The sequence below is a fragment of the Phoca vitulina genome, unplaced genomic scaffold, assembly GCF_004348235.1.
Source record: "Phoca vitulina isolate PV1807 unplaced genomic scaffold, GSC_HSeal_1.0 scaffold90, whole genome shotgun sequence".
NCBI classification, from domain to species: Eukaryota; Metazoa; Chordata; class Mammalia; order Carnivora; family Phocidae; genus Phoca; species Phoca vitulina.
Window position 1 is genome coordinate 3,160,900 of NW_022589793.1, and position 12,967 is coordinate 3,173,866.

Here is a 12,967-nt window from a genome sequence, read left to right on the forward strand (position 1 = left end):
TCTAATGTGATTGCATTGTAATTCAGAAATACCATCTGTATTATTTGTACTTTTTGTAATTTAGTGATGTTTTCTATAGTGCTGTATGGGGGGTGTGTGTGTGTGTGTACACGTACGTACTTTCTATGACTATTCCATGGGTATTTGTCAAAAAAGGTGTTATCTGTTTTCAAGGTAGGTGGTTTTGCTTTTTTTTCCCTTCAGTTTTTCTGTCTCCCATTTGATTTACATTTGATACTAAAGTTTGGTACATAGGATTCTTAGCTGTTTATATCTTTTTAGTTGGTTTCTTTTATCAGTATGAGATATCTCATTCTTTATGATGCTTTTCTGATTGAAATTTTTAAACCTGACATTAATGTTGCTTTTATTTAAATTTTGTTAGCATTTTTGGTCCTATATCTGTCTTTGTACTTCCCCCCCTCAACTTCCTGTATTGTTTTATTTCAGGACTGATTTTTGCAAAGTATTCCTTAAGTTTTTATTTTCTTAACAAACTAAAGACCCTTTATTAACAAGTGAATTTAACTCATTCACATTTATTCTGATTACAGATCTTTGGGGCCCTATGCTGGGCATCTTCTTTTGTAGTTCTTATTAACTGCAGTTCTGGAATAATTTTTTATTGCCTTTTCTGTATCTGTTGAATGGATCAGGTTTTCTTGTTTTCTCATTTTTTTCCCTCTTTCCGGTGGTTTGGATATTTACGGACATAATTAACCTAAATTTTAACTGCACATACACAATAGCCAAAATTATTCAGTAATTATATCTGTTACCCAGCAACCCCATCCTTACCTCCCTACCTACACACACTGTTAACTTCTCCTTTGTTCTTCTAGTATGTTTCATGTTTACATCTGAGATTTCACTTCAGATTATTTAGTTCAGTTTTATAATCAATAGTTACATTGTCTTAATGTTTTTACTGGTTTTGGTGAAATTTTCTGGCCCCAGAAATGAGGCCCTATCTCAGCCTTACTTTCCCCGTGACATTTCATCGATAAGTACAGCAGCTCTCTGAATTTGAGGTAGGGATGGGGCTGCTACATGACAGACGTAAATCCTGCTTCTGAATTCCTGGTCATTTTTAAATGGAGTGTTGAGGTTCTTGTACATTCTTTGTGTAGGCCCTTCACAGTGTTTGCCTGTAGGTTATCTTCTAGTTCCTTGAATGTATTAAAGAACATGTTTCTGTTGCTTCTCCTATAAACAATATCTTGTTTGGGTTTTAAATTGTTACAATCTTTTCTTTTCCTGTTAGTAATAAAGTGGCAGGCAAGCCTGTATTTTAGCACTGGATAGTATTATAAGTGTTACAAGGTTACGTTCAGTTGCGAAATGCCAAGCTGAGCCTGGTACTAAACACCTAAAGGCTGAGTTCGAGTTTTTGTGTTCTCTGTGATTTCATAGTTACATGTACTTTATCTTTTTGTTTGTTTCAGAGGTACTTTAGAATATTCTAGTACCTTGTGACAAAGGAATATACATTATTGGTACTTTCTGGAAGCATTAAATTGTCTGGGAGACAAAAGTTTCACACATTAAGTAATTAGACCTAGAGTGTACTTGACTCAAATTCTTAATGTGAGGCTTTTCAGTTGCCTTCAGGAGGAATGAAAAGACTCCAAGCCACAGATAGAATGCTTGTGACTTTTCAGTGCAGGTCCTCCTGAATGACAGTTTGCTTGTATTACTTCAGAAAAATCAGTCATATTTGAAAAAGGCCAGATCACGTATTAAAAATATATTAGTATTAGTGATATAGGCTAAGTCCACCAGTGGCTCAGAAAGAAGGCCATAGTGAGGCCAGACTGCTAAATGAAGGAGACTCTGGGGGTGAGGGGTTGGGGGGAGAGGAGAGGTGACATGGGGTTCGGGTGGCTTATTGGAAACAATACTGGTGACCTTTTGTTTCAGCATCATGCACATTGTAGGCATTGGACAAATATTGCCTTTATTTGGCCCACAGAATAGCTTCTATTTACTTAGTTTTTACAGTGTGCTGGGTACTAGACCAGGACTTCCTGTACTGTGCAGGCAAGGAGAAGGACACAGAGATAACCCAGTTCTGGGGGCGGGCTATTCAAATTTCAGGCCTGGGGCTCTCAACCCTTGAACGGTGCTTTCTCCGAGTGTCCTCACTGGTCACATGGAGACATTGCACTTATTTATCTGACAGTGGCATCTATAAAGATGCATCAGACTCACAGAAACGTTCAACTGTTAACAAAAGTGTAAGGTGGTATTGTGCCGATCATTAAAAAATACCCACTCTTCGTATAGCCTTGTATTTGGTGCTCTGTAAGCGGTAACATACTTAACTTTAGGATAGCCCTGCAAGGTATAGGTTTTATCCCCATCTTATGGAGGAGACCATAGGCTCAGTCAGGTATACACACCTTGCCCAAAGACACAAAGCTTAGTAAAGGCAGCACTGGGATTAAAACCTGGGTCCATCTGGCGCCAAAAGTTCATACACTATGCTGCCTCTCTGTAATTTTAGAGATTGGGTATATCTTCACCAGTTTAAGGCATTTCCATCAGTTTATTTATTTAATCTCTTCTAAGAGTCTAGAAATCCACTGTTTATAATTTCACATTGTTCATACAGTAGACAAATGGCTATTTCAGATTTGCTTAAGACAGGGTATCTAAGTTATTTCTCCAACTTTGATTAGTTTCATAGATTTCATTCTGTAATATTTGTATTGACTTCTGCATTCTGAGTTTGTCCTGTTTGATCCAGACTTTATGTTTTAACAACAAAAATGCTGCTAACTTTGCCTTTTTGTAAAGAAACGGTCAGATTGTTTTCTACCCTTTCTACCTGTTCTTGTGTTATCTTTCAAAGATGAAGAATAGGGACCAAACACATTAAAAATGAGGCAGGTTAGGAATAGTTTCCAGGGAATTGAGGATTCTTTGAGGATGAACAAAACTTGATTCGCCACTTTTGCTCTTTGAGCTGTTGTGAGTTCCATAGTTGTAGAACCAGTGCTTGTTCTCTGATCAGAATAACACAGGCCAGAGCTGGTGAGCAGGAGGTGCCACCCAGGCCAGGGGATGCCAGTGGCATCCGTGCCCTTGTTGGAGGGGTCGTTGCCGAAGTAAAATTGGACTCTCCCCTAAGACAGCCTGAGCCTGTGAATGAGGGTATCCTCGCACACTTGAACTTTCTGTTCCTTCAGGGTTGTTGTTCTTAGTGCCTTTTTACTTAGATGGCTTACTGTGGAGGTACACTTTACTGGCTAATCTTTTCCACCCCTTTTCTTTTGTTGGGATTAGTGCCAGAACAGATAAAGCCCAGTGTAAGCCAGCCTCAGCCTGCCAACTCTAATAACGGCACTTCCACAGCAACCAGCACTAATAATAATGCCAAGCGAGCCACAGCCAACAATCCGCAGCAGCCACAGCCGCCTCAGCCGCCTCAGCCGCCGCAGCCTCAGCCGCCGCAGCCGCCGCAGCCGCAGCCGCAGCCGCCGCAGCAGCCGCCACAGCCAGCTCAGGCCTTGCCTCGGTACCCTCGAGAAGTGCCACCGCGATTTCGCCACCAGGAACACAAACAGCTTCTAAAGCGGGGTCAGCATTTTCCTGTCATAGCAGCAAACCTGGGATCTGCTGTTAAAGTGTTAAGCAGCCAGTCAGAAAGCAGTGCTTTAACAAATCAACAGCCACAAAATAACGGAGAGGTGCAGAACAGCAAAAACCAGTCAGGTGAGAGAAGGCCTTTCTTACGAGACTCCAACCGTCCGCATTAGCAGCGCAGCAGGGTGACACGTTCATGGCTTGTTGGGGATCTGTCTGTGTCCGCGCAGGGAGAATCCTAAAATGTTCCCTGTGAGCTGACTGCCCATCCTACTTTTTAAGTGATTATTTTAATCACCTTCCCTCCAGGTTCTACCCATTTTCATAAGCAGCTTATAGCTTAAATCGATAAGACTACAGCTAAAATTGAGCACACCCCCCCCCCCACAAGCATATGTCCTAAGCGGTTGTACATATCATTGCAATGAATCCTCAACAGCCCTGTGAGGCCCAAGTTGTTCTTATCCTCACTTTTCAGTAGAGGAAACTGAGGCACCAAGACTTTCAGTCACTTGCCCCATGATCGCTCGGTTACCCTGTGCCCGAGAAAGACCACCGCAGGTGGAAATGGTATTCAGACAGCACGTGCATTCAGTGATGGCCACAGAAGGGCCTTTCTGAGCTCCGTAATGATGGGGAGGCAGAAAATGTGTGTGATTACAGTTTTCTCAAAGGCCAGTTTGTTTCAGTATGTTCTGATAGGCTCTGACGGTTTGTTTGTCCATTCTTTCTCAAACTGTTTTGAAGCATTTACTACAAGCCAGATAGAGAATTGAGGAGAATCAAGGTTCCCACGCATGAAACCACTCGCATATACTGGTTAAGAACAAAGTCTCTAGAGCCAAATGGACCAGGTTTTTAAATCCTAGCTCCACCTACACCAGCGTTTGTGACCTTGGTCACAACTTAATTGCTTAATTGCTCCATGGGTCTGCATCTCATCTGAGCAGCCCTTGCTTACTGTCCCAGCAGGAGTTGCGCTCTGTCTCTGTGCTCTCTTCTGTGTATCAGGACCTCCTCTGTCCATTCTATTACGTACTGCACAGCTACTAAGTAGCAGAGCTGGCGTCACATCAAGATCTGCCTGACTCCAAAGCTGTGCTTGTAACAGCCTTGCTGTACTTTGGCAGCATACTGGATGTCGTAGGTACGGAGGAAGAGGACACAGATGTGATTTTTCTAGCATAGGTAATTAGAGCAGCACATTATTATTGGAAAGGATACAAACTTAAACTATGACCCTGAGTTAATACTACCCCTGTAGCCACTTACTACCGTATGTGGGCTTGGCCAAATCACTTAACTTACCTCAATCCTCTCCTAAGCTGTAAAGTATGGACATTAGTGCCCAACCTATATGGTTGCTTTGAGTATTAAATTATGTGATGGGTTTAAGCACATAGCTTAGCACCTGATATTTAGGTACTGAATGAATTATCTTCCCTCAGACTTTTACAGAAGGACCCGTACTTTTCAGGAAGAAGAGTCTGATTTAGACATATGACATGTAACACCAAGCAGTTAATTTGGCTTGACGTTCATCTGAGAAGTGAGATTGAAGGCAGATACAGTGAGTCATCAGTATGTTTTTTAAAAATGTGATCAAAGCCTTAGGAGAGGTTACTCACACAGCGAATGCTTGAGTACCTATAACAAGCTAAACAATCGTGGTATCACACTTAACAAAATGAACAAGGAAGTGGGCTTAAATTTAGAAAATGGTATGTTGAGTACCATTTTCAAAATTTGGAAGATGAAAGAACAAAGCTGTTTCTGAAATGGAAACAATAGGAGTGTAAGAAGGTTTCTCACAAATGGGTATGGGTCAAAAATCCCAAAAGTATTATAGATATGCATTCAGATGAAAAGAAGGCCTATGTGAGCATAGGAAGAAGTCTTCAACAAAGGCTGAGAAGGACAATTACCCTGCCTGTTTCTCAGAGGACTTTACGAGGGGGCACTGCGTTCATGTGGAGGTGGGGATAGAAGCCAGGAGGGTGCAGCAGTCTCTGGCTGAGGTCTGGAATTGATGTGGATGACGAAGGCAGAGCACTCTGCAAGAAAACCTGATTTGTGCTTTTGTCTTTTTTAAAAAACATTTGTGAATCCCCACTTACCAGCATATGTCACATATTTACATTAAAATATCTGTGTAGATGCTACAAGGAGTAGCAACTTGAGCCACATAAGAGGCCGTCGCGTGTCTGTGAACTAGGGAAGGCTTCTTAGACCGTTAGGTCTGCCCTGGCCTCTGAGGTTATTTACAGTGCTAAGGATCATAGTGACCCTGTGACTAACCCTGCTGGGGTGCTCACTACAGCACACACACTATGTTAACACTCAGTCCTCACCTTACAGGCTAGAGATCGGTGAAGAGCAATGTCGTGTACATTATAAACAGCATCAGCGATAGTCCGGAAACACAAAAGTTGTGTGTTGTGAATCACAGGTAGTTCACAACTGTGCAAACATAATCTTAACTGCTTTCATTTTTGTATTTGTGTTTCACTTTTTTGTTTCCTGAGCAAATACAGTTAATGGAGTAGATTTGACGGGTGGGTCAATACATACAGTAAATACATACACAGATACTTACTTACGTTTTCATGATAAAAGTGAGGGGTGCAGTGCTGGATACACCTCCCTTGTCCTCACATAATTCAGTTCTTGTTCATTCCGTGCAGAGAGCAGGGATAGTCCTTAGATGAGAGTAGGTACTTTATAAAATCAGTCAGAGGTCCTAAGCTAAGCACCTTCGCAGGCTAGCAGGTAAGTGAAGTAGAAGATGAAAAGGAGTGATGCGAACAGGGGGAAAGATACTGACTTTGTACCCCACCTGAATACCTTTACACGCCTTCAGAGCCCTACTCTGGTCAAACCAGACAGCGCTGCAGGCTCAGCTGCCGGTTTGTGACTAGACCTCAGACACTTAGTGATGCTTTCAGTCAACATCAAGACTTCTCCTGGGCAGTTGATTTCTTAGACCTTAGGATGTTGGGCTCTGCTACCGCCCAAATAACTCTCCAAGCTGGGGGACTTCCAGGGCTTCATGTAATAGAGGATCTAGGAGGGAGGCACTCATACACCTAACAGGGCTGGCAGCAGTATTGTTCTTATGGTCTAGAGTGTCCCAACCCACATTTTATCATTCAAATGACATGTACCGTAAAGCTAAAAGAGTAGAGAAACAAATACCCATGTACCCTGCACCCAGATCCAGCAGTTGTTAATGTTTTCCCATCTTGACTTCACACGCATACCTCCTTCCCACTCCTTCTTCCTTCACCTTCCTCATCATTAAGTACATACATATGCACACATGTGCACATTCATTATACTTCACCTTTAATTTTCCACAGGAAGTTCCCTAAGAATAAGGATAGTCTCCTATACAACCGTGATACCATGATCCACCCTTAGGCAAAAGGGGAGACACATTCAGCAAATCCTGTAATAGGTAGTTTGTGTTCACATTTCCACTGGTTGTCCCAAGAATGTCATTGTTTGTTTATAGTATGATACCATTTATATAAAATACAAAGCTTCTATATTGCTTAGGGATGAGTTCAGATTTTGAGTGGTTACCATTCAGTGACCCACTGGGGAAGGAAGGAGATGTGATCAGAGAAGGGGTACACAGGAGTATTCTTTGTTAGTGTATTAAGGGGAAGAGTATGTGGGTATTGTCTGTATTACTCTTTACAGCCTTTACTATGTTTGAATTTTTCTTTCTTTTTAAAGAACCTCAAGGACATTTGAGCTATATTGGTGAATGACCAAGAAATGGGGTTGTTTTAATGAAAAGAAATGTTAAGTTTCCAGAGACATTTAAAGGTGAAAATATTGTCCATCCGCCTGTGTTCTTTACTGTCTTTTCGCTGTAGTGTCCATCCTTCTTGTCCTGGAACTTCCGCTTCTTGCTCTCTACTTGGACCTCTTCCCCCTTAGTCTGTAAACATAGTTACATTTGTATCATTAAAAAAATTAAACCCCCAGTCTCTTGAGGACATTATAGAATTTCTCTCCTCCCCCTTCTTACAGAATAGTCCATGTTTGCAGTCTGTAATACATGACTTCAGTCCTCTGTAATCTGGCTCCTTCCCACTTGACTAAAATAGCTCTTACTAGGGTCATTGGTTTTCTGAATGTCAAATCCAGGCTTAGTGATTTTCAGTTGTAGCTGTGGTAAAAAACAGCCTTTTCCATTTTCATCTTAATAGACACCTACATTTTTTTTATTGTTGATCACTTTCCTCTTCCTTAAAGCTCATTCTTGCTCTCTGACCAGTTTTCAGATTTTATTCCCTCCCATGACTTTGCTTCAGATCTCTCCTGAGTCTTCGATTCATGCCTTCCGGATGTCTTCAGCTGATGCCGGGCCCCTCAAACTCCACACGTCCAAAATTGAACTCCTCGTCTTGCCACATACCAGTGTCATTTGCTGAGTTCTCTTGCTCAGAAGGTTGGCACATCCAGTCACCACCCATCTGGCAATCTTAAAATCATGTTTGACTGGCCATCTCCGTGTCTCATAGGCCACTGGTTTCCCATGTCCTGCCGATTCCAACTCCAAAACGCCTTTCCACTCTCCTCTCTTGTGTGCACGGCCATCACCACGGACCCGACCCCGTGGAGGCCCTTGCCATCCGGTCTGGAGGGGCAGCCCCTAGATTGTCTTTTATGGCTGTCTCCCCACCACCCTCACCTCATCTCTCAGACCAGAGACCAGTCCTGATCCGTGCCTTGCATTTGGTTGGGAGTATTGCTTTTGTTGTCTTTAGTCTAGAACAGAGGGTGGCTTGCAGCCCATTTTGGTCCGGTTTTATTGGAAGGCTGTCACGCCCACTCATTTACATGTTGTCTCCGGTGGCTCGCAGGCCACAGTGGCAGAGTGGTTGCCGCAGAGACCGCTCTGGCTGGCAAAACTGAAAGCATTCACTAATTGGGCCTTTACAGAAAAAGTTTGCCAGCCCCTGGACTAGAGGCCAGAATAACTGAAAGAAACATTTTGACCTTTGTCACTGAGTGCTGTTTGAAATGGGCATGCCAGGTTCTCTCATATTCCCAAGTGATACTATGTCATACTTCCCAGAAATACTCTAAAACCAGAGTACATTTACTTCTGAAGACTTTGCCCTTCTGGTGAGAATGAAAAGTCTTTAAGGCGGAAGGCACATGTTTAACTATTTTGTTTGTTACATGCTGTATATTTAATAAGAAAAATAAATTATTTTTCCTGTACCTAAATTCTTCCTGAGCAGATTATTACTGTTTCTTTACAAATCACTTGAATCATCGCCAGTCTTCGCTCTGCCTCCACATAACCCCTTTTGATCTTTGGGAATAGGTGCTATGAGATGCACTATTCTTTCTGAGGTGTGGTGCTCAAGTTTCCCCCAGTTCTCATAAGGTAATTTTATGTGAGAATAGGAGCTGATGGTATTATTTTGGATTTCCAGTGTTCTTTAGTAAGGCACAATCTTCCAAATCTTCATTTGCCTACATCAGTGCAGTGTGTGAAAATTTGTATTTTGCACCATGCTTAGTAAAACTCAGCTGCCCCCTTTCCTCCCACCAGCTTGGGGCTTCACAGTCTTACTGTTTCTCACTGTTCCCTGGAAAAACGTAACAGGATTGTTAATTATGTTCCTCTGTGTTTATCCTCTGGATCATTTGTGATGATGGGTTTTGGCTTCCTGTCTGTAAGGGAAACACTAAAATTTTCACCTCTCCCAATTCTGAAAGAGTCTCTGTCTCTGTGAAACGTTTTAGTTGCGATTGCTGAGGAGTCTTTTTTTCAAAGCTTTAGTTAGACTGGGATCTCCCCACCTCTGTCTGAGCTACACGTTTTTCATAACCAAAAGATCCTTGGTAAATGCAGTTTTTGATATAGCCTTTTAATTTTGGGTTTTTTGAAAGTAGCAAGTAGTTTTTAGATTAAAAATGAAATTAAAAAAAATTTTTTTAATGAAATTTTAGCTAATAAATGCTGATGGTGTCTCTCATTTTCTGAAAATACATAAGAATATATTAGCAAAAGACAAATTTAGACCATGCCCCGCCCCCTCCAAACCAGGTCATGACCAGATTCTGAGAGAAATTTTTACTAACATTAAAGGTGATAGAGTTTGGTTTGCAAAATGGATCCTGCTATTTGCTGGGGGTTTTTTGTTTGTTTCCTTGCTTGCTTTTGATGTATTTTGACATAAAATGACTTCACATTTTGGGTAAGTAGTCAAATCTATGTCATTTCTTTTGTGGTGTCTTTGCTTTTATGTATAAAATATTCTCATTCACTGGTAACTTCATGGTTTCATCTTTTAACACATTAATCAGACGAAATTATTTTTGATAAATTGATTTTAAGAAATCTTTTTAAAGTATCAAATATTCCTTTTCTCCTACTGATTTAAAATACTAACATTTGACAAACACTTGGGTCTGTCCCTGGCTTCCTGGTGCCGTTCAGCTGAAGCTTAGCTGCTTGGCCGGTGCGGCGCTCGTTAGCCGTGGCGTGACCCTGCGGCGCCCCCCGCACCCCATCCCACTACTGAGATTCTCTTTCTTATTCTCTCATGTTTTATATGAATTTTTAAATCACTTTAACCAAGTTGCAGACTCTTGTTAGCGATTTCTTATAATTGAATTATACTTTAAGAAAGAATATTATTCTATCTTCCTATCCAGGAACAAGTTTCTGTACTTAATCAAGTTGTCTTCTGTGGCCTGCAATAAAACTTAATCATGTATGACTTTACATATTTCTGTTAGCTTTATTCCAAGTTGCTTTATAGTTTTTGTGGCTGTTAGGATCTTTTCTCGGTCACATTTTCTCGTCGACTACTTCTGGTATATAGGAAAACTATTGCTTTTTACATGTTAATCTGTTTTGTTTCTTTTCCACTATCCTTACCTTTTTTCTGGGTCTCCATTCATCGGTCAGTACTTCCAGCACAAGGCTGAGTATAAGTGTTGAGGACAAGTACCCTGCCTTTTCCCTGTCGGTATGAGAATGCTTCTGCTGTTTCACTGTTAAATTCCGGGTTTTGTGTTCAGCCTAGGTCGTTTTGTCTGACATTCCCAATCTCGCTTTCTTACTCCTGCTGGGTGGAAGTGGCAAGAAACACTGGCATGTGTGAGAAAACAAATAGTGGCAACAGGTACTTTTACTCACATCTTTGAGGTGATGATAATGGTGATGGTGGCTTGACTGTTAGATCTGGAGAAAAGTGGATGAATTTGGGGCTTGGTGGTGTTTGGGATTTGCCATGCACAGTAAGGTTTTAGGAAACTTACTGAGATGAAGAAAACCATAAAGAAACAGGATTTTTTTCTGGAGGGGGGGAGAGGCATCTGTGGGGGAATAATCCAGGAGTTAGAGTTCTGTTTGAGACCTTTAAGTAGAGACTTAATGTAAGCAGGTTGTATGATTTCTAATTTTGTTCTCCATGAGATAGACGTGGTGGAGTGGAAAATGTGCTTTGGAGACAGGACTGAAATAATCAGGAGAGTCGTCAATATGTATTAATTAGTGATAATAACAGCCCTCATTTATTAAGTACCTAATTTGAATCAGATATGGTTCAAAGCATTTTTAATTATTAACCACTTAGTTTTCCAGTGACTGTTTCAGACAGGTGCTATTATTGCTCCCCCTTTACAGTTGAGGAAACTAAGGTACAGAAAGATTGAGGATCTTGCCTGTGATCACACAAGGAAATGGCGGAGCAGCTTTTAAACGCAAGCGGTCTGGCTGCACAGTTGTGCTCTTAGTCACTGTACCAAACTGCCCATTGCAGAGCCCTTCTTTGAAGCTGGCACTGAGCTAAATACTTCACAAAGGACAGTATAGTTAACAGCTGGGTAAAGAGGTACCGTTTGTAGCCCTGTTTTGCAGATTTGGGCATACAACTGCTGCATAGAGCCCAGACATGAATCTTGGTGTCTGTGAGAGTTCCAGCCATGTTCTCAGCCACCTTGCTTTATTATCCAATGCTGAATCCTGCCTTCCTCATGTGATTTGCTATAACTTAACCTCTGGGCCTCGATTTCCCCATCTACAAAGTGAAGGTAGTATCTGTGCTCTAGGGTTGTTCCAAGGAGTCAGTGACAAAAATGCATAGAAAACATGTGATCCGTGATCCGTGCTGAATGATGTTGCCGGTGGTGCAGGTGCTGGTGTATTGGTTTGTTTTTACCCCGTGAGACAGACTGTTCGGTATCCTGTGTGGCGTGAGAAAAACCTTCTCACGGGCACTGAAAGATGACGCACTCTATTTGGCAGCTTAAAACAATGATTCCCAAACAGGGAGTGGAGATCAGAGTCTCTTATGGAACTTTAAGATTCATGTATTTGGTGAATTATATATACAGTTTTGGTCTCTCTCTAGTCCTTTTTTTCTGCTATTCTTTCTAGCTCATAGTGTTTTGCTGCTTGACAATTGTGCTTTGCGAGAAAATGATGCGAGATGAACCTGATTTTCCATATTAGCAGTATACCGGTAGTGAGTTACATTTGTTTTCTAGGCCTGCAATCCCTGGCAGTTGGTTCATTAGGTCTGGGATGTGACTTGAATGTATGTGTTACTTAAAAGCACCACGTAGGATCCTGAGTACTACTCTTGTCAAGAACTACAATATAAGCCACCCCCTAAAGACAGTCTAAAGGCAGACATCTTATGCAGGTTAATATCTCTGAGGAACTTTTAACTACCAGATCCTTAAACCGAAGGAGAGGAATGAATCTGGGGAAGTATTAGAAGCATGAGAACTGCTTGCCTCCTACCTGCAGGAAAACAACTAGATGATAATATATAGCGGTGAGTCCAAGATTATAGGATTCTGTGATTGGTCATTAATGGTGTTTAATATCAACACTTGATTTTTTAATTGTCATAATTCTGTGATCTCCTATAAAACATGGCTATGAAGGTAAATTAAGAATTTTTATGAAGGAGAATGCAACTAAAAATACTTGCGTGCAGTATTTCAGGTTGAATAAAAACACTAATGAAATGGAAATAAAATGGAAAAGGCTTTGTAGTTTTTATAAACTTGTTCTAATACCCAAAGAGTTGCGTGAAAAAGCTCCTCTAAGAAAGGGAAGACGGGAAGGGATTTCTGGTATGTTTCTAATACATGTAGTCAAGTTCGTCCTGTTCACTTGTCCTCACACATCTCCTTCCCAGCCCCTTCTTTCCCATGTCAGGCCTCTAGGCTTGGGTTGCTTCATTATCCCAATACATTACTACCACCTAGTTCTTCACACCAAAATTCTTTTACTTGCTGATAAATACCAGTTTGTTCATTCAGCAGTTATCTATTGAGAGGGGCTCTTATGTTCCAGGTACTGCCCTAGGCTCATAGGATAGCATCAGTG

General features: G+C 41.4%; 1 protein-coding gene across 13 annotated transcripts in view; it reads left to right on the top strand.

The window, feature by feature from the left end:
* Positions 1–12,967, top strand: part of TNRC6A (trinucleotide repeat containing adaptor 6A) — a 196,662-nt gene that overhangs the window by 144,764 nt on the left and 38,931 nt on the right. For 10 of the 13 annotated variants that reach the window (XM_032396256.1, XM_032396257.1, XM_032396259.1 and 7 more), the window contains one exon: positions 3,289–3,717. The exons of the other annotated variants lie outside the window; for them this stretch is intronic. In XM_032396256.1, coding sequence (XP_032252147.1) covers positions 3,289–3,717 — 429 coding nt within the window. The remainder of the gene's footprint in view (positions 1–3,288; positions 3,718–12,967) is intronic. 13 annotated transcript variants of the gene reach the window in all.